Source organism: Anomaloglossus baeobatrachus, chromosome 10 (assembly GCF_048569485.1).
Source record: "Anomaloglossus baeobatrachus isolate aAnoBae1 chromosome 10, aAnoBae1.hap1, whole genome shotgun sequence".
NCBI lineage: Eukaryota > Metazoa > Chordata > Amphibia > Anura > Aromobatidae > Anomaloglossus > Anomaloglossus baeobatrachus.
The window spans coordinates 8,505,878-8,528,331 of NC_134362.1; the positions used below are offsets into that span (position 1 = coordinate 8,505,878).

At 55.0% G+C, this 22,454-nt stretch overlaps 1 protein-coding gene and 2 non-coding genes across 3 annotated transcripts in view; all 3 read left to right on the forward strand.

The window, feature by feature from the left end:
- Window positions 1–18,673, forward strand: part of IPO7 (importin 7) — a 46,853-nt gene extending 28,180 nt beyond the window's left edge. The window contains exons 4-24 of the mRNA XM_075326608.1: window positions 1,252–1,408; window positions 1,490–1,579; window positions 1,693–1,787; window positions 1,890–1,974; window positions 8,072–8,206; window positions 8,289–8,388; window positions 8,501–8,577; window positions 9,224–9,340; window positions 10,293–10,382; window positions 11,184–11,349; window positions 11,513–11,673; window positions 12,002–12,130; window positions 12,207–12,273; window positions 12,358–12,483; window positions 12,907–13,004; window positions 13,297–13,392; window positions 13,554–13,774; window positions 13,878–14,083; window positions 16,381–16,584; window positions 16,704–16,820; window positions 17,742–18,673. Coding sequence (XP_075182723.1) covers window positions 1,252–1,408; window positions 1,490–1,579; window positions 1,693–1,787; window positions 1,890–1,974; window positions 8,072–8,206; window positions 8,289–8,388; window positions 8,501–8,577; window positions 9,224–9,340; window positions 10,293–10,382; window positions 11,184–11,349; window positions 11,513–11,673; window positions 12,002–12,130; window positions 12,207–12,273; window positions 12,358–12,483; window positions 12,907–13,004; window positions 13,297–13,392; window positions 13,554–13,774; window positions 13,878–14,083; window positions 16,381–16,584; window positions 16,704–16,820; window positions 17,742–17,839 — 2,635 coding nt within the window. The 3' untranslated portion in view covers window positions 17,840–18,673. The remainder of the gene's footprint in view (window positions 1–1,251; window positions 1,409–1,489; window positions 1,580–1,692; window positions 1,788–1,889; window positions 1,975–8,071; window positions 8,207–8,288; window positions 8,389–8,500; window positions 8,578–9,223; window positions 9,341–10,292; window positions 10,383–11,183; window positions 11,350–11,512; window positions 11,674–12,001; window positions 12,131–12,206; window positions 12,274–12,357; window positions 12,484–12,906; window positions 13,005–13,296; window positions 13,393–13,553; window positions 13,775–13,877; window positions 14,084–16,380; window positions 16,585–16,703; window positions 16,821–17,741) is intronic.
- Window positions 10,955–11,133, forward strand: LOC142255515 (small nucleolar RNA SNORA23). Its single transcript, XR_012727440.1, has one exon. It is a non-coding gene; the product is annotated as a small nucleolar RNA SNORA23 (small nucleolar RNA).
- On the forward strand, window positions 11,748–11,928 carry LOC142255514 (small nucleolar RNA SNORA23). Its single transcript, XR_012727439.1, has one exon. It is a non-coding gene; the product is annotated as a small nucleolar RNA SNORA23 (small nucleolar RNA).
- Window positions 18,674–22,454: the final 3,781 nt, after the last annotated feature.

Sequence of the window (22,454 nt, forward strand, 5' to 3'; positions counted from 1 at the left end):
CGTCCAAAGCATTGGTATTTCCAGGTCGGTAATGCATCCGTGAAAGGAGCCCCACGTTGGGCGCCAACTGTCAAGGGAGGAATTTGGGTAAAGGCTGCTAATGGAGTCTTCATACAGGGATATCCAGAGACAGTGCCGTATTAGCAGTATATCAGTGCCGATATATCAATGTATCAGACAATGAACACACAAACATGCTCTCGTTCAGCCAGCGTCATCAATTGACTCGTGTATTCGATAAATCCAATTATACAGTAAGCATGAATAACCTTGAAGCTAAACAGGGAGTGCTTCACTCCCCAATTTCTCACAGCATATTGCCTGCCTCCTGTACATTCCTTCTGTGTGAACATTACTGATAACACTTTTGCAGCTTCACATTCTGGCTTCATTATCGTTGGTTAACTCCTTCATGGCTATACAACGTTTATAGATCTGTGCAATTGCTATATAGACAGATTATGCAACTACATCTACATTTTGATTATTTACATACAGATATTCTTATTACGTTTAAACAAACATACTACAGCTCAGACCACCTTCACACTGTTAAATAGTTTTAGTCTCTAGAGCAGCACTCATTACCAGCAGAACTGTGTTTCCACCTCTGGAGTACATTAGTTTGTTAAAATACGGTTTAGAATAATACCGTTTTTCCATCTTGTAAGATTAAAATGATGTTTGTTCTCCTTGCTCTGCCCAGTCTCCTCTTCATTCGGCCCCGCTGCGCCCTCCCCTCCCTTAATGGCCCAGCATCCGTCCTCGCTCTCCCGGCATCTGTCCTTGTTCGGCCCGGCGCCCTCCTTCGCTTTCCGGGCGTCTGTCCTCGCCCTCGCTCTCCCCGCATCTGTCCTCGCTCGGCCCGGCGCCCTCCCTCGCTTTCCGTGCACCCTCCCTTGCTCAGCCCGGCGCCCTCCCTCGCTTTCCCGGCACCCTCCCTTGCTCAGCCCGGCGCCCTCCGTCGTTTTCCAGGCGCCCTCCCTTGCTTTCCCAGCATCAGTCCTCTCTCTCCTGGCGCCCTCCCTCACTTTCCGTGCACCCTCCCTTGCTCAGCCCGGCGCCCTCCCTCGCTCTCCCGGCGTCTGTCCTCGCTCTCCTGGCGCCCTCCCTTGCTCAGCCCGGCGCCCTCCCTCGCTTTCCGTGCACCCTCCCTTGCTCAGCCCGGCGCCCTCCCTTGCTTATCCACTTGCAGATAGCGGCGGTCTCGCTGCCCCTATACGTTATTCCTCTGCTCTGTGCCTCCCGCAGATATAAGAAGCCGGAGGAGAGGAGCCCGCTGATCGCCGCTATGCAACACTTCCTGCCGATGCTGAAGGAGCGTTTCATCCGTCTGCTTCCTGACCCCTCGGAGCAGTCAGTCCTGATCCAGAAACAGATCTTTAAGATATTCTATGCCCTGGTGCAGGTGAGTAAGCGCCGCTCTTGTCGGTTGCGGCTGTGCAGTGTAGTGGATGAGCCCTCCTGACGCCGTCCTCTTCTGTTGCAGTACACATTGCCCCTGGAGCTGATCAATCAGCCAAATCTGACTGAGTGGATAGAGATACTGAAGACTGTTGTGGATCGGGATGTGCCTGCAGTGAGTATCCCGGGATCGGGCGGTCACGTGTCCTCCGGCTCGGTGGTGGCCAGCTCTCCTCCGGCTCGGTGGTGTCTTGCTCTCCTCCATCTTGTTCTTCTCTTTTCATACAGGAGACCCTTCAGGTTGATGAGGATGACCGGCCTGAGCTGCCTTGGTGGAAGTGTAAGAAGTGGGCGCTGCACATTCTGGCCAGGCTGTTTGAGAGGTGAGCTGCCGCCCGGGGCGAGGGGCGAGGAGGCGAGGGGCGAGGAGGCGAGGGGTGTGCATATAAATGTGAACAGATGCAGTCACTGTCCTCATGTTCCAGGTACGGGAGTCCGGGCAACGTCTCCAAGGAGTACAACGAATTTGCTGAAGTGTTTCTGAAGGCCTTTGCTGCCGGCGTCCAGCAGGTTTGTGCAGTGACTAGTTTGTGTCCGAGTGTTTGATCTCGAGGGGCCACATAGATTTCCAAAATAGTCAGCGTTACTTTGAGGGTGGTAAAGCCATATCTTATAGCTGCGGGGCTCTGTGCACAGTAAGGGTCTGTGCTGCCAGTGAGGGCCTGAACGCGTCTTGTAAATCAGTGGCTCGCGGCTGCGGCGCCGCGCAGATTTTTGGGTGGCAGCTCATGTAATTTCTTTGTCGCTCTATTGGGAGACCCAGACAATTGGGTGTATAGGCTATGCCTCCGGAGGCCGCACAAAGTATTACACTTAAAAGTGTTAAGCCCCTCCCCTTCTGCCTATACACCCCCCGTGCTCCCACGGGCTCCTCAGTTTTTTGCTTTGTGCGAAGGAGGTCAGACACGCACGCATAGCTCCATAGATGGGTCAGCAGCAGCTGCTGACCATGTCGGATGGAAGAAAAGTGGGCCCATATAGGGCCCCCAGCATGCTCCCTTCTCACCCCACTCTTGTCGGCGGTGTTGTTAAGGTTGAGGTATCCATTGCGGGTACGGAGGCTGGAGCCCACATGCTGTTTTCCTTCCCCATCCCCCTCAGGGCTCTGGGTGAAGTGGGATCTTACCGGTCTCCAGGCACTGAGACCGTGCTCCATCCACAGCTCCTAAGACTCTGCTGGATAGGAGCCGGGTATCGTTCAGGGACATGGCCCTGCTACTTGAAGGTACTCTGTGTCCCTGTGGGGACCGCGCACAGCAACACTCCAGCATTGCTGGGTGTGCTAGTGCACCGGGGACCGCGGCGCTGACCGGGTTAATGTGCCATTACACACTCAGCGTCGCTGAGTGTGTTTATGTAGGGGGACTACCGTACTACCGCCGCCGCCATGTTTTTAACACTGAGGCGCGGCTGGGACTTGTAGTGCGCCGGGGACTTCCGCGCGGCCGCGCTTTTATGGCAGCCGCGCTCATTACTTGAGTCCCCGGCTTGTACGGCCTAGTGTTTCCTCCTCCCGCCCACAGCCCTGACAGGCAGGGGAAGGGCGGGACGCTGTACAGACGTGCAGCAGTGAGGGCTGGAGCATGCTTTGCATACTCCACTCCCCTCACTGCACTGTGAGGCACCAGTTCCCGCACTTTCTAAGGGTCACGCCCACGGCTTCCTCCTCTCTCAGGACGCCGGCAGCCGTGCCATTACACACTCAGCATCGCTGAGTGTGTTTATGTAGGGAGACTACCGCGCTGACCGCCGCCACCATGTTTTGACACTGAGGCGCGGCTGGGACTTGTAGTGCGCCGGGGACTTCCGCGCGGCCGCGCTTTTACGGCGGCCGCGTTTATTACTCGAGTCCCCGGCTTTTGCGGCCTAGTCTTTCTTCCTCCCGCCCACAGCCCTGACAAGCAGGGGAAGGGCGGGACGCTGCACAGGATGAGCAGCACTGAGGGCTGGAGCATGCTTTGCATACTCCACCCCCCTCACTGTCCTCTCCTCAGAAGCCGGCAGCCATTCCTGTCAGCTCCTTGAACGCTGCAGAGGGGGACAAATTCTGACAGACCCAGGCAGGGACCCTGGTGGCCTCACAACCGCTTTATGCGGGGGGTATGCAGCATCTGTGGTGCTAGCCACATTTGTGCAGGAGTGTAATTTTAAATCATATGTTTATAAGATATGCTTTACACTGTATGGTGCACAGTTGATTCTGTATATATATTGTGTTGCTCAGGGAAGTCAACAGCATGGCGCCCATAAAAGGCAGGAGCGCCAAACCACAGGCTTACTATGCTGCCTGCGCCGCATGTACGACCCCTCTGCCGGCAGGATCCACTGAGCAATCCAGACCGGTATCTCAGCACAGGGGCACTGTTGAATCATTGCTCCCTGGCCCACCTCAGTTGGACCAGAGGTCTCCCCGGGGTGTCTCATAGATCCCAGAGTGAGGTCTCTGATACAGACCCCAGCCCCTGACCGTCTAAGCGAGCTCGCTGGGAAATTCCCTCGACATCTTCATATTGGTCAGGGTCTCAGCGGGGGGAATCCCTGGATGATGAAGCGGAGACAGCTGATCAGGATTCTGATCCTGAGGCCGCTCTCAATCTTGATACGCCTGACGGGGACGCCATAGTGAACGATCTTATAGCGTCTATCAATCAAAGATGCCACTCACAGGCAGATGGAGCTCTGGTTGAAATCCATCTATGAAGCTATCAGCGCTTCTTTTACACCAGCATTTGCAGCCGTATGGGTGCTACAAGCTATCTCAGCAGGTCAAGCGCAAATTGACGCAGCCACACAGACGTCGGCATTTGCGTCTTACGCTATTAATGCTGTCCTGGACTCTGCGAGCCGTATGGCGGTTGCTTCCGCCAATTCGGTGGTACTCTGCAGGGCCTTGTGGCTACGGAACTGGAAGGCAGATTCTGCTTCCAAAAAAGCGTTTAACCAGTTTGCCAATTTCTGGCGACCGACTGTTTGGCGAACGTTTGGATGAAATCATCAAACAATACAAGGGAAAGGATACATCTTTACCCCAGCCCAAACCGAACATACCCCAACAGAGGATGGGGCAGTCGAGGCTTCGGTTCTTTCGGGGCGCGGGCAGGTCCCAATTCTCCTCGTCCAAAAGGCCTCTGAATAGATCAAGGGCTCTCCGATTCATGGCGGTCTAAGTCAAAAAGACCACCGGAGGTGCCGCTACCAAAGCGGCTTCTTGATGGCTTTCGGTCTCCTCAATCCGCATCCTCGGTTGGTGGCAGGCTTTCCCGCCTTTGCGACTCCTGGCTGCCAAGGGTAAAAGACCGTTGGGCGAGAGACATTCTGTCTCACGGTTACAAGTTAGAGTTCGCCTCTCGTCCCCCGACTCGATTCTTCAGGTTATCCCCGCCTCCCGAGCGAGCCGAGGCTCTTCTGCAGGCGCTGGGCACCCTGAGGGCAGAAGGAGTGGTGGTCCCTGTTCCTCTTCAGCAACAGGGTCACGGGTTTTTCTCCAACCTGTTTGTGGTTACAAAGAAGGACGGGTCTTTCCGTCCTGTCCTGGACCCGTAACTGCTCAACAAACACGTATAGACCAGACGGTTCCGGATGGAAACCCTCCGCTCCGTCATCGACTCAATGTCCCCAGAAGATTTCCTTGCATCGATCGATATCAAAGATGCTTTTCTCCACGTACCGGTGGCTCCAGAGCACCAACGCTTCTTGCGCTTCACCATAGGAGACGAACACCTGCAGTTCGTGGCACTGCAGTTCGGCCTGGCTACAGCCCCACGGGTTTTCACCAAGGTCAGGGCTACAGTAGTTGCGGTCCTCCACTCTCAGGGTCACTCGGTGATCCCTTACTTGGACGATCTGCTGATCAAGGCACCCTCTCAAGAGGCATGCCAACACAGCCCCGACGCTTCTCTGGGGGCTCTCCAGAGTTTCGGGTGGATCATCAATTTTCCAAGGTCAAATCTGACACCAGCCCAATCGCTGACATATCTTGGCATGGAGTTTCATACCCTATCGGCGATAGTGAAGCTTCCGCTGATCAACAAGCGTTCACTACAGAAAGGGGTGCAATCTCTCCTTCAAGGTCAAACACACCCCTTGAAGGGCCTCATGCACTTCCTGGGGAAGATGGTGGCAGCAATGGAGGCAGTTCCTTTCGCGCAGTTTCACCTGCGTCCTCTTCATTGGGACATCCTACGCAAATAGGACAGGAAACCGACGTCCCTCGACAGGAACGTCTCCCTCTCTCAGGCAACCAAAGCTTCCCTTAGGGGGTGGCTTTCTTCCCACTTCATTATCGCATGGGAAATCCTTCCTACCCCCATCCTGGGAGGTGGTCACGACGGACGCGAGTCTGTCAGGGTGGGGAGCAGTCTTTCTCCACCACAGGGCTCAGGGTACGTGGACTCAGCAAGAGTCCTCGCTTCAGATCAATGTTCTGAAGATCAGGGCAGTGTATCTTGCCCTAAAAAGTGTTCCAGCAGTGGCTGGAAGGCAAGCAGATCCGAATTCAGTCGGACAACTCCACAGTGGTGGCTTACATCAACCACCAAGGCGGAACACGCAGTCGGCAAGCCTTCCAGGAAGTCCGGCGGATTTTGATGTGGGTGGAAGCCACGGCCTCCACCATCTCCGCAGTTCACATCCCGGGCGTCGAAAACTGGGAAGCAGACTTTCTCAGTCGCCAGGGCATGGACTCAGGGGAATGGTCTCTTCACCCGGGCGTGTTTCAGGAGATCTGTTGCCGCTGAGGGAGGCCGGACGTCGACCTAATGGCGTCCCGGCACAACAACAAGGTCATGGCATTCATGGCACGCTCTCACGATCACAGAGCTATGGCGGCAGACGCCTTAGTTCGGAATTGGTCGCAGTTTCAACTCCCTTATGTGTTTCCTCCGCTGGCACTGTTGCCCAGAGTGTTACGCACGATCAGGGCCGACTGCCGCCGCGCCATCCTCGTCACTCCAGACTGGCCGAGGAGGTCGTGGTACCCGGATCTGTGGCATCTCACGGTAGGCCAAACGTGGGCACTACCAGTCCGTCCAGACTTGCTGTCTCAAGGGCCGTTTTTCCATTTGAATTCTGCGGCCCTCAACCTGACACTGTGGCCATTGAGTCCTAGATCTAGCGTCTTCAGGATTATCTCAAGAGGTCATTGCCACTATGAGACAGGCTAGGAAACCAACGTCCGCCAAGATCTACCACAGGACGTGGAAAAATTTCCTGTCGTGGTGCTCTGCTCTGGGTTTTTCTCCCTGGCCTTTTGCCTTGCCCATTTTTCTGTCCTTCCTTCAATCTGGACTGGAAAAGGGTTTGTCGCTCGGCTCCCTTAAGGGACAAGTCTCAGCGCTCTCTGTGTTTTTTCCAGTAGCGCCTAGCCAGACTTCCACAGGTATGCACGTTCCTGCAGGGGGTTGTCACATCGTTCATCCTTACAAGCGGCCGTTAGAACCCTGGGATCTGAACGGGGTGCTGATGGTTCTTCACAAACCACCATTCGATCCAATAAGGGATATTTCTTTCTCACGCCTTTCGCAGAAAGTGATTTTCCTAGTAGCAGTCACTTCACTTCGGAGAGTGTCTGAGCTAGCAATGTTGTCGTGCAAAGCCCCTTTCCTGGTGTTCACCAGGACAAGGTGGTTCTGCGTCCGGTTCTGGAATTTCTCCCAAGGGTGGTACCCCCCTTTCATCTCAATCAGGATATCTCCTTACCCTCTTTTTGTCATCATCCAGTTCACCAATGTGAAAAGGATTTGCACTGGTTAGATCTGGTGAGAGCACTCAGACTCTACATTTCTCGTACGGCGCCCCTGCGCCGCTCGGATGCACTCTTTGTCCTTGTCGCTGGCCAGCGTAAAGGGTCACAGGCTTCCAAATCAACCCTGGCCCGGTGGATCAAGGAACCAATTCTCGAAGCTTACCGGGCTGCCGGTTCCCTCAGGGCTCTAGGCCCATTCTACCAGAGCCGGGGGCGCGTCCTGGGCTTTGAGGCACCAGGCTACGGGTCAGCAGGTGTGTCAGGCGGCTACCTGGTCGAGCCTGCACACTTTCACGAAACACTATCAGGTGCATACCTATGCTTCGGCGGATGCCAGCCTAGGTAGACGAGTCCTTCAGGCGGCGGTTGCCCACCTGTAGGAAGAGGCCGTTTTACGGCTCTCTTACGAGGTATTATTTTACCCACCCAGGGATTGCTTTTGGACATCCCAATTGTCTGGGTCTCCCAATAGAGCGACAAAGAAGAAGGGAATTTTGTTTACTTACCGTAAATTCCTTTTCTTCTAGCTCTAATTGGGAGACCCAGCGCCCGCCCCTGTTTTTTTGTGTACACATGTTGTTCATGTTGTTTGGTTTCAGTTCTCCGATATTCCTTCGGATTGAATCTACTTTACACCAGTTTATAATCTTTTCCTCCTTCTTGCTTTTGCACCAAAACTGAGGAGCCCGTGGGAGCACGGGGGGTGTATAGGCAGAAGGGGAGGGGCTTAACACTTTTGAGTGTAGTACTTTGTGCGGCCTCCGGAGGCATAGCCTATACACCCAATTGTCTGGGTCTCCCAATTAGAGCTAGAAGAAAAGGAATTTACGGTAAGTAAACAAAATTCCGTTCTTTTCGGTTTAGGTTCTGCTGAAGGTTCTCTATCACTATAAGGAGAAGCAATACCTGGCTCCACGAGTTCTGCAGCAAACGCTCAACTATCTAAACCAGGGGGTGTCCCATGCGGTGACGTGGAGGAACCTAAAGCCGCACATCCAGGTGAGTGTTGCTCCCCGGCAGCCCTTGGGTTGTCTCCTGCTGTTGACGGATCTGATGTTCAGCGTCTCCCTTCTGTCCGCAGGGAATCATCCAGGATGTCATCTTCCCTTTGATGTGTTACACGGACTCAGACGAGGAGCTCTGGCAGGAAGACCCCTATGAATATATCCGCATGAAATTTGGTGAGATACGGCTGCGATCAGTTAGACACAGCGACTCGTGAGCAGACACAAGTGCGGGGCTCCCCTCGTCTCACAGCGCAAGGATTGTCTCATCTCTTCTCTTCTCTCTTAGATGTGTTTGAGGATTTCATCTCCCCCACGACCGCGGCCCAGACACTGCTCTTCACATCCTGCAGTAAAAGAAAAGAGGTACGGCCAGGGGGCGTCTGTCCCTTCATGCTCATTACCGGTCCTTATAGTCGAGGACTCCGCTCTCCGTCGTCCTCTCAGTAGAGGAGTCGTCTCCGCCGGCCGCTCCGTCGTCTCCGCCGGCCGCTCCGTCGTCTCCGCCGGCCGCTCCGTCGTCTCCGCCGGCCGCTCCGTCGTCTCCGCCGGCCGCTCCGTCGTCTCCGCCGGCCGCTCCGTCGTCTCCGCCGGCCGCTCCGTCGTCTCCGCCGGCCGCTCCGTCGTCTCCGCCGGCCGCTCCGTCGTCTCCGCCGGCCGCTCCGTCGTCTCCGCCGGCCGCTCCGTCGTCTCCGCCGGCCGCTCCGTCGTCTCCGCCGGCCGCTCCGTCGTCTCCGCCGGCCGCTCCGTCGTCTCCGCCGGCCGCTCCGTCGTCTCCGCCGGCCGCTCCGTCGTCTCCGCCGGCCGCTCCGTCGTCTCCGCCGGCCGCTCCGTCATTAGGAGGTTGTAGACATTGTACGAGGATGAAGCTTTGTTGTATAATCCCCGGGTGAGATGATTTGAGGTCGGAGCTCCACATTTCCTCTCCCGTGTGTCATGTGTTACAGATTGACCTCGGATCTCCTTTTTCCTGATTTTTTTTTTTTTTTTTTTTTTTTTTCTTTTGCTGCAGGTTTTACAGAAAACGATGGGCTTCTGTTATCAGATTTTAACCGAGCCAACAGCAGATCCCCGGAAGAAGGATGGCGCCCTCCATATGATCGGTTCATTGGCGGAAATCCTGCTGAAGGTGCGTGGGAAGGAGACGGACGACGTGTCCGGTGTGGGGTACCGGCGGTGAAACCCTTCAGCCGCTCTGTAGTGATGGAGTTGGTTCCGGGACCTGCGGATCCATTTGGTCTTTCACTCGTCTGCATTTTCCGCTCTCGGCGCTGGCAGTCCGTGGGCTCCATTACCCGGACTTATCCTTTACTGAATGCTGAGGAATTGCTGCAGCTGTGAGGAATCATCTGGAGGGGTTCCCTGGGATCCACATTGCTTTGTTACATTGTAGATCCCCAGATCTTTGCGAAGGTGCACTGTCATCTGCTGTGTGGGGTCCCCTGGGATCTACTTTGCTTTGTTACATTGTCTGTAGATCCCCAGATCTCTGCGCAGGCGCACTGTCATCTGCTGTGAGGGGTCCCCTGGGATCTACTTTGCTTTGTTACATTGTCTGTAGATCCCCAGATCTTTGCGCAGGTGCACTGTCATCTGCTGTGAGGGGCCCCCTGGGATCCACATTGCTTTTACATTGTAGATCCCCAGATCTCTGCACAGGCGCACTGTCATCTGCTGTGAGGGGCCCCCTGGGATCCACATTGCTTTTACATTGTAGATCCCCAGATCTCTGCGCAGGCGCACTGTCATCTGCTGTGAGGGGCCCCCTGGGATCCACATTGCTTTTAAATTGTAGATCCCCAGATCTCTGCGCAGGCACACTGTCAGCTGCTATACCTCATGTTCTCCCTCCCTGATGACCTGTACTGGGTCTGTCTGTTACTCCAGAGCTGCACTCACTATTCTGCTGTGTGATGGAAACAATCCGCAAGGTTATGACCGTGTAACTCCTCCAGCAGAGCTCCGCTTGTATTACGCCACAGTTCATCCATACTGTGCTGATATAAAGCCTGCAGCGGTCATAGTCGTGTGACGGGTACAATATGGCGTCGTCACATTTTCACCTTTTTGTCTTCTTACAGAAAAAGATCTACAAGGACCAGATGGAGTTCATGCTGCAGAATCACGTGTTCCCCCTGTTCAGCAGCGAGCTGGGCTACATGCGTGCGAGGGTAAGTCACCTCTGCCAGTGCTGGGCTACATGCGTGCGAGGGTAATTAGCCTCTGCCAGTGCTGGGCTACCTGCGTGCGAGGGTAAGTCGCCTCTGCCAGTGCTGGGCTACATGCGTGCGAGGGTAATTCACCTCTGCCAGTGCTGGGGCTGCATGCGTGCGAGGGTAAGTCGCCTCTGCCAGTGCTGGGCTGCATGCGTGCGAGGGTAAGTCGCCTCTGCCAGTGCTGGGCTGCATGCGTGCGAGGGTAATTCGCCTCTGCCAGTGCTGGGCTACATGCTTGCGAGGGTAATTCGCCTCTGCCAGTGCTGGGCTACATGCGTGCGAGGGTAAGTCGCCTCTGCCAGTGCTGGGCTACATGCGTGCGAGGGTAAGTCGCCTCTGCCAGTGCTGGGCTACATGCGTGCGAGGGTAAGTCGCCTCTGCCAGTGCTGGGCTACATGCGTGCGAGGGTAAGTCGCCTCTGCCAGTGCTGGGCTACATGCGTGCGAGGGTAAGTCGCCTCTGCCAGTGCTGGGCTGCTTGCGTGCGAGGGCAAGTCACCTGTGCCCGTGCAGATATCCATGGCGGCTGCAGGGCTGTGTGCACAGCGTCAGTCTGTGTCTAGTAAAGCCGTCCGCCTGCGTTTTGCTGGGGGACTGCTCTGCTCACACAAAACCTAATGGCCAAGATAATGGTGAGATCATAGTACTGGTCAACGACGTCTGCAGGACGCTCCACCGCTGGCCAGCCTCCGACTTCTCCCACACTCCTCCACATACCAGTCTGGGGGACCCCCTGACGTGTCCCCTATCTCTGCAGGCCTGCTGGGTGCTCCACTATTTCTGCGAAGTAAAGTTCAAGAATGACCAAAACCTGCAGACGGCTCTGGAGCTGACCAGACGCTGCCTCATCGATGACCGGGAGATGCCAGTGAAGGTTGAAGCCGCCATCGCCCTCCAGGTCCTCATCAGCAATCAGGAGAAAGGTGCGTCTGCATGTGAAGAGGGGCTTGTAGACCGGTGGGCGCCCCCCAGTGGTGGCTGCATGCAGACAGATTAGTGGGAAGGTTACAGATATCCCCCTTCCTCGTCAATCACTCAGCGGTCGGTCACTTTATGCAGCGCTTGTAATAATCTGCTACTTTCCAGCCAAGGAGTACATCGCGCCCTTCATCAGGCCGGTCATGCAGGCCTTGCTGCACATCATCCGGGAGACAGAGAACGACGATCTAACCAATGTGATACAGAAGATGATCTGCGAGTACAGCGAGGAGGTGACGCCCATAGCCGTGGAGATGACGCAGCACCTGGTGAGTGAGCGGCGGCGTAGTCTGACCGGGGCGCTAGGGATGGCGGGTACCATACATGATATCTGCTGGCGGCTGCAGGCCCGTGTGCACAGTGTCAGTCTGTGGCTAGTAAAGCTGCTGGCTGGCGTCTTGCTGGTCGGCTGCTTCACTCACACAAACCCTGCGGCCCGAGAGAATCCTGAGATCATAGTACTGGTCCAGTGACGTCCCCCGGACGCTCCCACCGCTGGCCAGCCTCCGAACTCTCAGACACGGCGGGCGGGGGGGAGAGCAGGGAACAAAGGCCTTAATCAAGTCTTATTCCGGGCCATGAACTTTTCTTCTCCAGGCAATGACTTTCAACCAAGTTATTCAGACGGGTCCCGACGAGGAGGGCAGCGATGACAAAGCCGTCACCGCCATGGGCATCCTGAACACCATCGACACCCTGCTCAGCGTGGTGGAGGACCACAAAGAGGTGGGCACCAGTTGTCAGACTGTGGAGATGGGTGGGTTCTGTGGCCACTGACCGGGTCCTGTCTTTCCTCCCACAGATCACGCAGCAGCTGGAAGGAATCTGCCTCCAGGTCATCGGCACGGTTCTGCAGCAGCACGTTCTAGGTGAGCCTCGGCCGGAGCTCTGCGCTGCACCGCTCCGGGGGCTGATCGGGAGGTGACACTGACTCTCCGTCCTTGTGTCTGCAGAGTTTTATGAAGAGATCTTCTCCCTGGCGCACAGTCTCACCTGTCAGCAGGTGTCGGCCCAGATGTGGCAGCTCTTACCGCTGGTGTTCGAGGTTTTCCAGCAGGACGGATTTGATTACTTCACAGGTGAGGCCGGCGGAGATGAGGCCGATCCCCACAGTTTACCCCCCTATACACCGCAGTTGTGGCAATGACGGGTGACAATGGGTTATCATAGCAGCCGTGCGTTTACTGGCCCCAGTCCTGCCATATTGTCTCATCTACTGAACCCTGCCTAATGGAAGAGCACTGACGGGAACAGTCCACCCTCCCGGGAGCCATGGTCACTTTCATTCAAGATATGGAATAACAAGATCCAAAGTCCTACAGACCCCAAAATAGTGCCGGTTACACCCCCCACCACCACCCCTCACACCAGGTATATACGGGTCACACTCAGGTCATTAGTGGGGCCATGAACAGGGAAGCTGTAGATCCGGGGTTAATGGGGGCTAAAATAAATCCATAGGCAATGAGCACTGTTGACTTGTGTGTCCTGAATCTGCCCAGATATGATGCCTCTGCTGCACAATTACGTGACCGTGGACACCGACACCCTCCTGTCCGACACCAAGTACCTGGAGATGATCTACAGTATGTGTAAGAAGGTAAGGAGCCATTCCATCCAGTGCACATGGATGACTGTCTGCACCGGTCACCATCCAGTGCACATGGACGACTGTCTGCACCGGCGGTCACCGCTCAGTGCACATGGACGACTGTGTGCAGCGGTCACTGGTAGCATCCGCTGTTCTGTGTCGAGGTGGGCAGCTTAATGCCGGCTTCCATCTGCAGAGCGGCTACCCACACGGATCAGTCATGTCTGCAGTTCGCAGCCTCTGCACGTGACGGGCCCGGTATGGCCGTCTGAAGCCGGTGTAACAGATGTTCTCCCTGCAGGTGCTGACCGGTGTGGCCGGAGAAGACGCAGAATGTCACGCAGCCAAACTACTAGAAGTGGTCGTCTTGCAGTGTAAAGGACGCGGCATCGACCAGGTGGGTGCGGATTTACCATCTGGCTGCTGTGATGGGTTTCCAGGTCCTCCATGTCTCGTTCATTCTGGCCTCGTCTCGAAGACCCTCTTTTTTGGGAGGTCGTCCCCCCGTGTGAAGCCGGAGGCCGTGGTCTTGACTTGCTTCTGTTTTTCTTGTTGCAGTGCATCCCGCTATTCGTTGAAGCTGCTCTGGAGAGGCTAACCCGAGAAGTGAAGACGAGCGAGCTGAGAACAATGTGCCTCCAGGTGGCCATCGCTGCTTTGTACTACAGCCCCCCCCTCCTGCTGAACACCCTGGAGAACCTGCGCTTCCCCAACACGGTGGAGCCCGTCACCAACCACTTCATCAAGCAGTGGCTGAACGATGTGGACTGCTTCCTAGGGTGAGTGCGGTCCCCACAGGGTCCTTCACGTCCCGAGCTTCGCACCGTGCAGCCGTCACGCTGCGTGTCACATAGGGGCTAATGCAAGCTGTTTCCTCCGCAGGCTACACGATCGGAAGATCTGCGTCCTGGGACTCTGCGCTCTTATAGAACTTGAACAGAGGCCCCAGATATTGGCCGAGGTCTCCACACAAATTCTGCCCGCTTTTATTCTCTTATTTAACGGTCTGAAGAGAGCTTACGCCTGCCATGCAGAGCAAGAGAACGACAGTGACGATGACGAGGATGGCGAAGAGGAAGACGAGGCTGGTGAGAACAGCCAAGGCCTGGCGCAGATGAGGTTTCTTGTACAGGTCCCTTTTGTGAATGGAGGGGTTATATTTCACATTTAACCACTTAGTGGTTGTGGATAGACGAGGCCGCCCCTCTCAGGACCTCTGCCTACGAGCTGCTCAGAGTCAGCCAAATGTTACAGCCATTTATTGGCACCAGATTCCCCGACAGTCGTGCATTGCCAAGCACTGTGTTTGGGTGCCAGAGTGGAATTGGTGGAGGCCTGCGCTCTGGAGCAGTTGGTGGAGGCCTGCGCTCTGGAGCAGTTGGTGGAGGCCTGCGCTCTGGAGCAGTTGGTGGAGGCCTGCGCTCTGGAGCAGTTGGTGGAGGCCTGCGCTCTGGAGCAGTTGGTGGAGGCCTGCGCTCTGGAGCAGTTGGTGGAGGCCTGCGCTCTGGAGCAGTTGGTGGAGGCCTGCGCTCTGGAGCAGTTGGTGGCGGCCTGCGCTCTGGAGCAGTTGGTGGCGGCCTGCGCTCTGGAGCAGTTGGTGGCGGCCTGCGCTCTGGAGCAGTTGGTGGCGGCCTGCGCTCTGGAGCAGTTGGTGGCGGCCTGCGCTCTGGAGCAGTTGGTGGCGGCCTGCGCTCTGGAGCAGTTGGTGGCGGCCTGCGCTCTGGAGCAGTTGGTGGCGGCCTGCGCTCTGGAGCAGTTGGTGGCGGCCTGCGCTCTGGAGCAGTTGGTGGCGGCCTGCGCTCTGGAGCAGTTGGTGGCGGCCTGCGCTCTGGAGCAGTTGGTGGCGGCCTGCGCTCTGGAGCAGTTGGTGGCGGCCTGCGCTCTGGAGCAGTTGGTGGCGGCCTGCGCTCTGGAGCAGTTGGTGGCGGCCTGCGCTCTGGAGCAGTTGGTGGCGGCCTGCGCTCTGGAGCAGTTGGTGGCGGCCTGCGCTCTGGAGCAGTTGGTGGCGGCCTGCGCTCTGGAGCAGTTGGTGGCGGCCTGCGCTCTGGAGCAGTTGGTGGCGGCCTGCGCTCTGGAGCAGTTGGTGGCGGCCTGCGCTCTGGAGCAGTTGGTGGCGGCCTGCGCTCTGGAGCAGTTGGTGGCGGCCTGCGCTCTGGAGCAGTTGGTGGCGGCCTGCGCTCTGGAGCAGTTGGTGGCGGCCTGCGCTCTGGAGCAGTTGGTGGCGGCCTGCGCTCTGGAGCAGTTGGTGGCGGCCTGCGCTCTGGAGCAGTTGGTGGCGGCCTGCGCTCTGGAGCAGTTGGTGGCGGCCTGCGCTCTGGAGCAGTTGGTGGCGGCCTGCGCTCTGGAGCAGTTGGTGGCGGCCTGCGCTCTGGAGCAGTTGGTGGCGGCCTGCGCTCTGGAGCAGTTGGTGGCGGCCTGCGCTCTGGAGCAGTTGGTGGCGGCCTGCGCTCTGGAGCAGTTGGTGGCGGCCTGCGCTCTGGAGCAGTTGGTGGCGGCCTGCGCTCTGGAGCAGTTGGTGGCGGCCTGCGCTCTGGAGCAGTTGGTGGCGGCCTGCGCTCTGGAGCAGTTGGTGGCGGCCTGCGCTCTGGAGCAGTTGGTGGCGGCCTGCGCTCTGGAGCAGTTGGTGGCGGCCTGCGCTCTGGAGCAGTTGGTGGCGGCCTGCGCTCTGGAGCAGTTGGTGGCGGCCTGCGCTCTGGAGCAGTTAGTGGAGGTGCTGATGATGCTACGTGTTGCTAGACGATTTTTGCGTGTTCAGCAGCTTCACCCTTTGTGCAGAATAATCTGTATCTGAGGACCCCTCTAAGGCTATGTGCCCACGGACGCTCGTACCTGCGGATGTATCCGCAGATATGAGCGCATGTTTCCCGTAGCTGCTCGCCGGCGTCCGCAGCTATTTTTAGCTGCGAGATTACAGCGGAATAGCTGCGGGAAACAAGCGGACATTCATGCGGCTTACCTGCGGACGTCCTGGCCTCTATCTCCATAGCAGAGGGCCGGGACATCCTCAGGTAATTCCGCATGAATAATTGACATGCAATTATACGTGCGGATGCGGACATCCGCAGCATGTTCGGCAGCCGCACGTTCCGCAGCGTGGACACAGCACTCCCCATGTCCCATAGGATAACATGGGGAGTGACTGTACATGCTAAAACCTGCCGATTTATCTGGAAAATCCAGAAAAATCCGCAGGTTTTCCGTGGCAAAATCCGCACAAACAAGGTCCCGTGGGCACATAGCCTAAGGGTTAACAGAGGTCTCGGGAAAGTTTAGGATACTGTTTTGCTGTATGTGGAGCGGTGGTCCGGCTTTTGGATGGTGCGCGCTGCCCCATAGGGAGGGTCGCTGCCTTGTGCCCGGGTTATAACGACTTTTCCGATTTCAGAACTTGGCAGTGATGAAGACGACATAGATGAGGACGGTCAGGAATACCTGGAGATGTTGGCCAAGCAGGCGGGAGAAGACGGGGACGATGAAGATTGGGAGGAGGACGACGCAGAGGAGACTGCACTGGAGGGTTATGCTACTCTAATCGATGATGAAGATAACCCCATAGATGAATATCAAATATTTAAAGCTATATTCCAGAGTAAGTGGCGCTACAGACCCCCGGCCCCCCGCGCTTCATGGGCTCGGACGGGCGTCTGTACCTTGTGTGGATGCATCGTTGTCTGTGAGTAATCACCATGTGAATGTTCCCGGTTGCAGAGTTGCAGGGTCAGGACCCGGCCTGGTATCAGACGCTCACCCAAGGACTAAATGAAGAACAAGGAAAGCAGCTACAGGACATCGCAACGCTGGCAGATCAGAGGCGGGCGGCTCACGGTACGAGCTCCGACGGGCACCATGTACGGGGGATCTCAGAGGAAAATCAGGGGCGTCTGCAGGGTCTGGATTTTTAGAAGAATAAAAAACAATGCATGAAATACCGTATTTTTTTATTTTAGAAGACACACTGGATTATAAGATGCACCCCAAATTTTAGAGATAAAGGCAAAGATGGGGGGGTGGTCCCGTTTTATACTCTGGTGTCTTACTGGAGATGGGGTCGCAGGGGGCGGTGCTGAAGGCACTGCAGTGGGGTGCGTGTCCCAGATGCTCTGTTGGCGGTGCGGACTTTAAAGAAATGTCGTCTGGAGTTGGCGCGTGCGCAGATTGAGCTCTCGGCTCAATAACAAGCAGAAATGTCATCTGCGCACGTGTCTCCTCTGGGCGCCATTTTCCTTAAGTCCGCTGCTAGGAAATCAATTGGCCGGAGGCAGCGCGTGCGTACATGAGATACAGAGCAGAGAGCTCAATTTGTGCCCATGCCGCCTCTGGGTGCCATTATTTGAAGCCCGCTCCACCAACAGAGCATCTGGGACACCCACAGCGCAGCCCGCACCGCAGCCAGCGCAGCCCGCACCGCAGCCAGCGCAGCCCCGCCCCAGCACATCCCCCCCCCCCATTCTCCATCTCCCAGTAAGCTACATTCAGATTATAAGATGTACCCCTCTTTTTCTTCCCAAATTTTTGGGAGGAAAAGTGCGTCTTACAATCTGAAAAATACAGTAACTAAAAATTCAGCCATACAGACTAAAAATCCTCCATGATTTACACTGCAGGAATATTTCCTACACAGTGGCTTCCCTATTTCTTCCCCATAGATGCTTGTGTTGTCCCCGTTCTGTAGTTTTATAGTGATTTTTACTTTTTCTGTTGATTTTCCTTGTTCGCTGAAGTTTTTTTTTTTTTTTTTCTCTGCAGAATCCAAAATGATCGAGAAACACGGAGGATACAAGTTCAACGCTCCGGTTGTGCCAAGTTCATTCAATTTTGGGGGCCCGGCCCCCGGCATGAATTGAGCCGCCGCTTCCTTTCCTGCTAACGTGTGACTGATTGTAGTGAGAAAAGCTTGTGTTCCTCCCGATAGTGGATCCAGAAGCGCTCGGTCTGAACTGTGACATAGGATTCTGGAGAGTCAGAGCGGATCATGCGACTCGGCCCTGGGACAGCAAACACGGGGGTTTCCTTCATATTCACATTTTTTTTTTTTTTTTTTTTTTTTCCTTTCCCCCCCCTTTTTTTTTTTCTTGGAGATCTGCCGTCTTGGAGGGAGATGTCATCACAGCAGCTTTTTTCTTTTTTTTTTTTTTTCTTTTCTATCACCCCCCCTTCCCTTTTAGGGTGAGGTATAAAATGCCACAAATTGTTGGACTCGCGGGACTATTCACGAAGCTTTCCTTGACTCACGAGGGCCGATTTTTACTTCGCCGGTTTTAGTCTTTTGCCTAGAACAATCGTTGCCTCTGATGAATTTTCATTCTTTTATTGTACACATAGGAGACCGCTGAGTTGTCGCCACATTTGGGCTTCTTCCCTGATCAGAGCCCCCCGGCCCCGATGTCCAATGTCGAGGACTTGTAGCACTACACGATTAATGATGAAATGAACAGCACTTTTTATACGTGACCTTCCCACTCGGTGTAAAAAGGAAAGAAAATACAAAAAAATCCAGCGACTGATGTGTTCGGTTTGTGCATTGAAGGGCGGACTGGGAGGGGGTCTGTTTTCGGTGGCTCCTGGAGTCGCTCCCTGGATGTAACTTGAATCCGGTTATGTAATTACGGGGTCAGTAATTCATTGCTGCTGCATTCGGCGATGCCCTCAGTCCTATTTTTTTTTTTTTTTTTTTGGTTCCAATTTTATTTTTTAAACCTCTAAGATGTACGATTTCAGATACGCAGCAGCGGTGATGAGCGCTGAGACGGCCGGCCGCTATCTTCTGACGCATGTTATAATCGGACATGAATCTCTACTCTCAAAGAGTGTGACGTGTGGATGAAACATCTGTATATGCAATCTATTAAAAAAGAGAAAATATCAAGATGAATTCGGCTAATCGCTGCCTCCTGATGATTTATTACGTGACCCCTGAGCACATGAACGTGGGGCATGGGCCGGGAGGGTAACGCTCAACATCCGGCCGAACGCCCACATCTGTGACCCGGTGACCGAAGTCTGCATCGGCCGCAGCGCCAGACTCATGGGCACAGAGGTGCCATGCTCAGTCTGGGTAGCAAAATGGGATATTCAAGATCACCCTACGGATGTGGGAAACAAAAGTCAAAATGTCCACAAAAGGGCTAGGAAAGAAAACTTATTTAATTATATCCCCCAGAGCTGCACTCACTATTCTGCTGGTGCAGTCACTGTGTACATACATTACATTACTGATCCTGAGTTACCTCCTGAATTATACTCCAGAGCTGCACTCACTATTCTGCTGGTGCAGTCACTGTGTACATACATTACATTACTGATCCTGAGTTCCCTCCTGTATTATACTCCAGAGCTGCACTCACTATTCTGCTGGTGCAGTCACTGTTTATACATTACATTACTGATCCTGAGTTCCCTCCTGTATTATACTCCAGAGCTGCACTCACTATTCTGCTGGTGCAGTCACTGTGTACATACATTACTGATCCTGAGTTACCTCCTGAATTATACTCCAGAGCTGCACTCACTATTCTGCTGGTGCAGTCACTGTGTACATACATTACTGATCCTGAGTTCCCTCCTGTATTATACTCCAGAGCTGCACTCACTATTCTGCTGGTGCAGGCCCGGTGTACACTGGAGATGAAAATTAGAGCACAATGTATAATCACTTGTTGCTCTTTTCAGAAATAATGTAATCTCTATTGATGACCATGCTCCGGTTTTATGTAAGGGGTGCACCATGCCACTAGAGCAGGGTTTTACATCCAAAGTTTATCACTATAAACCCTTTTTCTTCGGTGCTCCATTGGGAGACCCAGACGATTGGGTGTATAGCTACTGCCTCCGGAGGCCACACAAAGTATTACACTAAAAAGTGTAAGGCCCCTCCCCTTCTGCATATACACCCCCCGTGGGATCACGGCTGCTTCAGTTTTCATGCTTTGTGCAAAGGAGGTCAGACATCCACGCATAGCTCCACTGTTTTTAGTCAGCAGCAGCTGCTGACTATGTCGGTTGGAAGAAAAGTGGGCCCATATGGGGCCCCCAGCATGCTCCCTTCTCACCCCACTTTTGTCGGCGGTGTTTAAGGTTGAGGTACCCATTGCGGGTACGGAGGCTGGAGCCCACATGCTGTTTTCCTTCCCCATACCCCCTCGGGGCTCTGGGTGAAGTGGGATCTTACCGGTCTCCAGGCACTGAGACCGGGCTCCATCCACAGACCCGGAGAACCTGCTGGATATGGAGCTGAGTATCGTCAGGGACAGGGCCCTGCTACATTAAGGTACTCTGTGTCCCCGTACACATCGCGCACACACACACCAGCATTGCTGGGAGTGCTAGTGCGCCGGGGACAACAGCGCGGAGCGCTTGTGCTATTATTCACTGCAGCTTAGCTGAGTGAATTTATGTGTTAGAAACTGCCGCGCCGGCCGCTGCGGGGTGTTTTACACTGTGGCGCGGCTGGGACTTGTGGTGCGCCGGGGACTTCCGCGCTGGCCGTGCACATAGGACGGCCGCGCTTATTACTCGAGTCCCCGGCTTTGCGGCCTAGTTTTCGCTTCGTGCCCGCCCCCAGCCCTGCCAGTCAGGGGAGGGGCGGGACGCTGTACAGAAAGTCAGCGCCGAGAGCTGGAGTCTGCTTTGCATTCTCCAGCCCCCTTCACTGGACACAGTGGGACGCCAGTTTCCCGCTCTTGTCTGGGGCACGCCCACGGCCCGCCCCTCTTCACAAGACGCCGGCAGCCATTCCTGCACGCAGTCTGGGCTGGAGAAGGGAGACAAGCTCTGGGCAACCAGTCACAGGATTCGGGCGACCACACACCCGCTGTTGTGCGGGCGGTAAGCAGCACCTGAAGTGCTGACCCCACTAAATGCCATTTGTATTTTATGCCTAGATGGCTAGACTACAGCAGCAAAAAGCAAGGGTGCTAAGGCACAGGCTTTCTAGGCTGCTTGTATTGCATGTGCTGAAGTGTTCATTTGTACTTTATGCTTGTATGCTATACACTGCACTGTACGGTCGCTATTCTTGGCTATATACTCCTAGATGGCTGGACAACAGCAGCAAAAAAGCAAGGGTGCTAAGGCACAGGTTTTCTATGCTGCTTGTACTGCATGTGCTGAAGTGTTCATTTGTACTTTCTGCTTGTATGATATACATTGCACTGTACGGTCGCTATTCTTGGCTATCTACTTCTAGATGGCTAGACAACAGCAGCAAAAAAGCAAGGGTGCCAAGGCACAGGCTTTCTATGCTGCTTGTACTGCACGTGATACTGTTCCACACGGCAGGTTCCACTGTCCCCATTGTGTGCAATGCTCCCCTGTAGCACTTGGTCAGCCGGGGTCTCTGCTAGAGGTGGCCAAAGGAACCACCTGTGAACCCTGTCCAGGGACAGGGACGGAGTTGCAGTTTCGGCTGATAGATTGTCTGTGACTGTGACTAACATCTTAGAGACTTTGCAGTCCAGACGGACCATGGGCAATGTTGATACAATGCTCCCTGGCCACCCTCATTTGGGACAAATCAGTGCTCCGGGGGGGTCCCATGCATCCCAGGGCGCAGGCTCTGACACGGACGACAGTCCCAGACAGCCTAAGCGAGCTCGCTGGGAGCGGCACTCGGCTTCATCACTGGTTGGGGTCCCAGCAGGACTCTCTGTATGATGAGGCAGACGTAGCTGATCAGGACTCTGATCCTGAGACCGCTCTCAATCCGGATACACCGGATGGTGACGCCATAGTGAATGATCTTCTAGCGTCCATCAATGGAATGTTGGATATTTCTCCCTCAGCTCCCCCAGTGGAGGAGTCAGCTTCACAGCAGGAGAAATCCCTTTTCAGTATCTCAAGCGTATATTGAGTACTTTTCTGGCCACTCTGACTTCAGACAAGCAATCCGGAAACACCACACTTATCCAGATAAGCCTTCTCCAATCGTATTAAGGATACACGTTATCCTTTTTCCCCCGGACGTGGTCAAGCGCTGGACGCAGTGTCCAAAGGTGGATCCCCCAATCTCCAGGCTTGCGGCTAGATCCATAATTGCAGTGGAAGATGGGACTTCACTTAAAGATGCCATTGACAGACAGATGATCCTCTGGTTGAATTCTGTCTATGAAGCTATCGGCGTGTCGGTTGCTCCGGCATTCGCAGCCGTATGGGCATTCCAAGCTATTTCAGCTGGTCTCGCGCACGTGGACACTGTCACATGTACATCTGTGCCGCAGATGGCGTCCTTAACCTCGCAATGTCTGCATTGCGACTTACGCTATTAATGCTGTCCTGCACTCTACGAGCGTACGTCAGTGGCGTCCGCCAACTCCGTGGTTTTTACGCAGAGCCTTGTGGTTGAGGGAATGGAAAGCAGATTCTGCTTCCAAAAAAGTGCTTAACCAGTTTGCCATTATCTGGTGACAGACTGTTTGGTGAGCGATTGGATGAAATCATTAAACAGTCCAAGGGTATGGACTC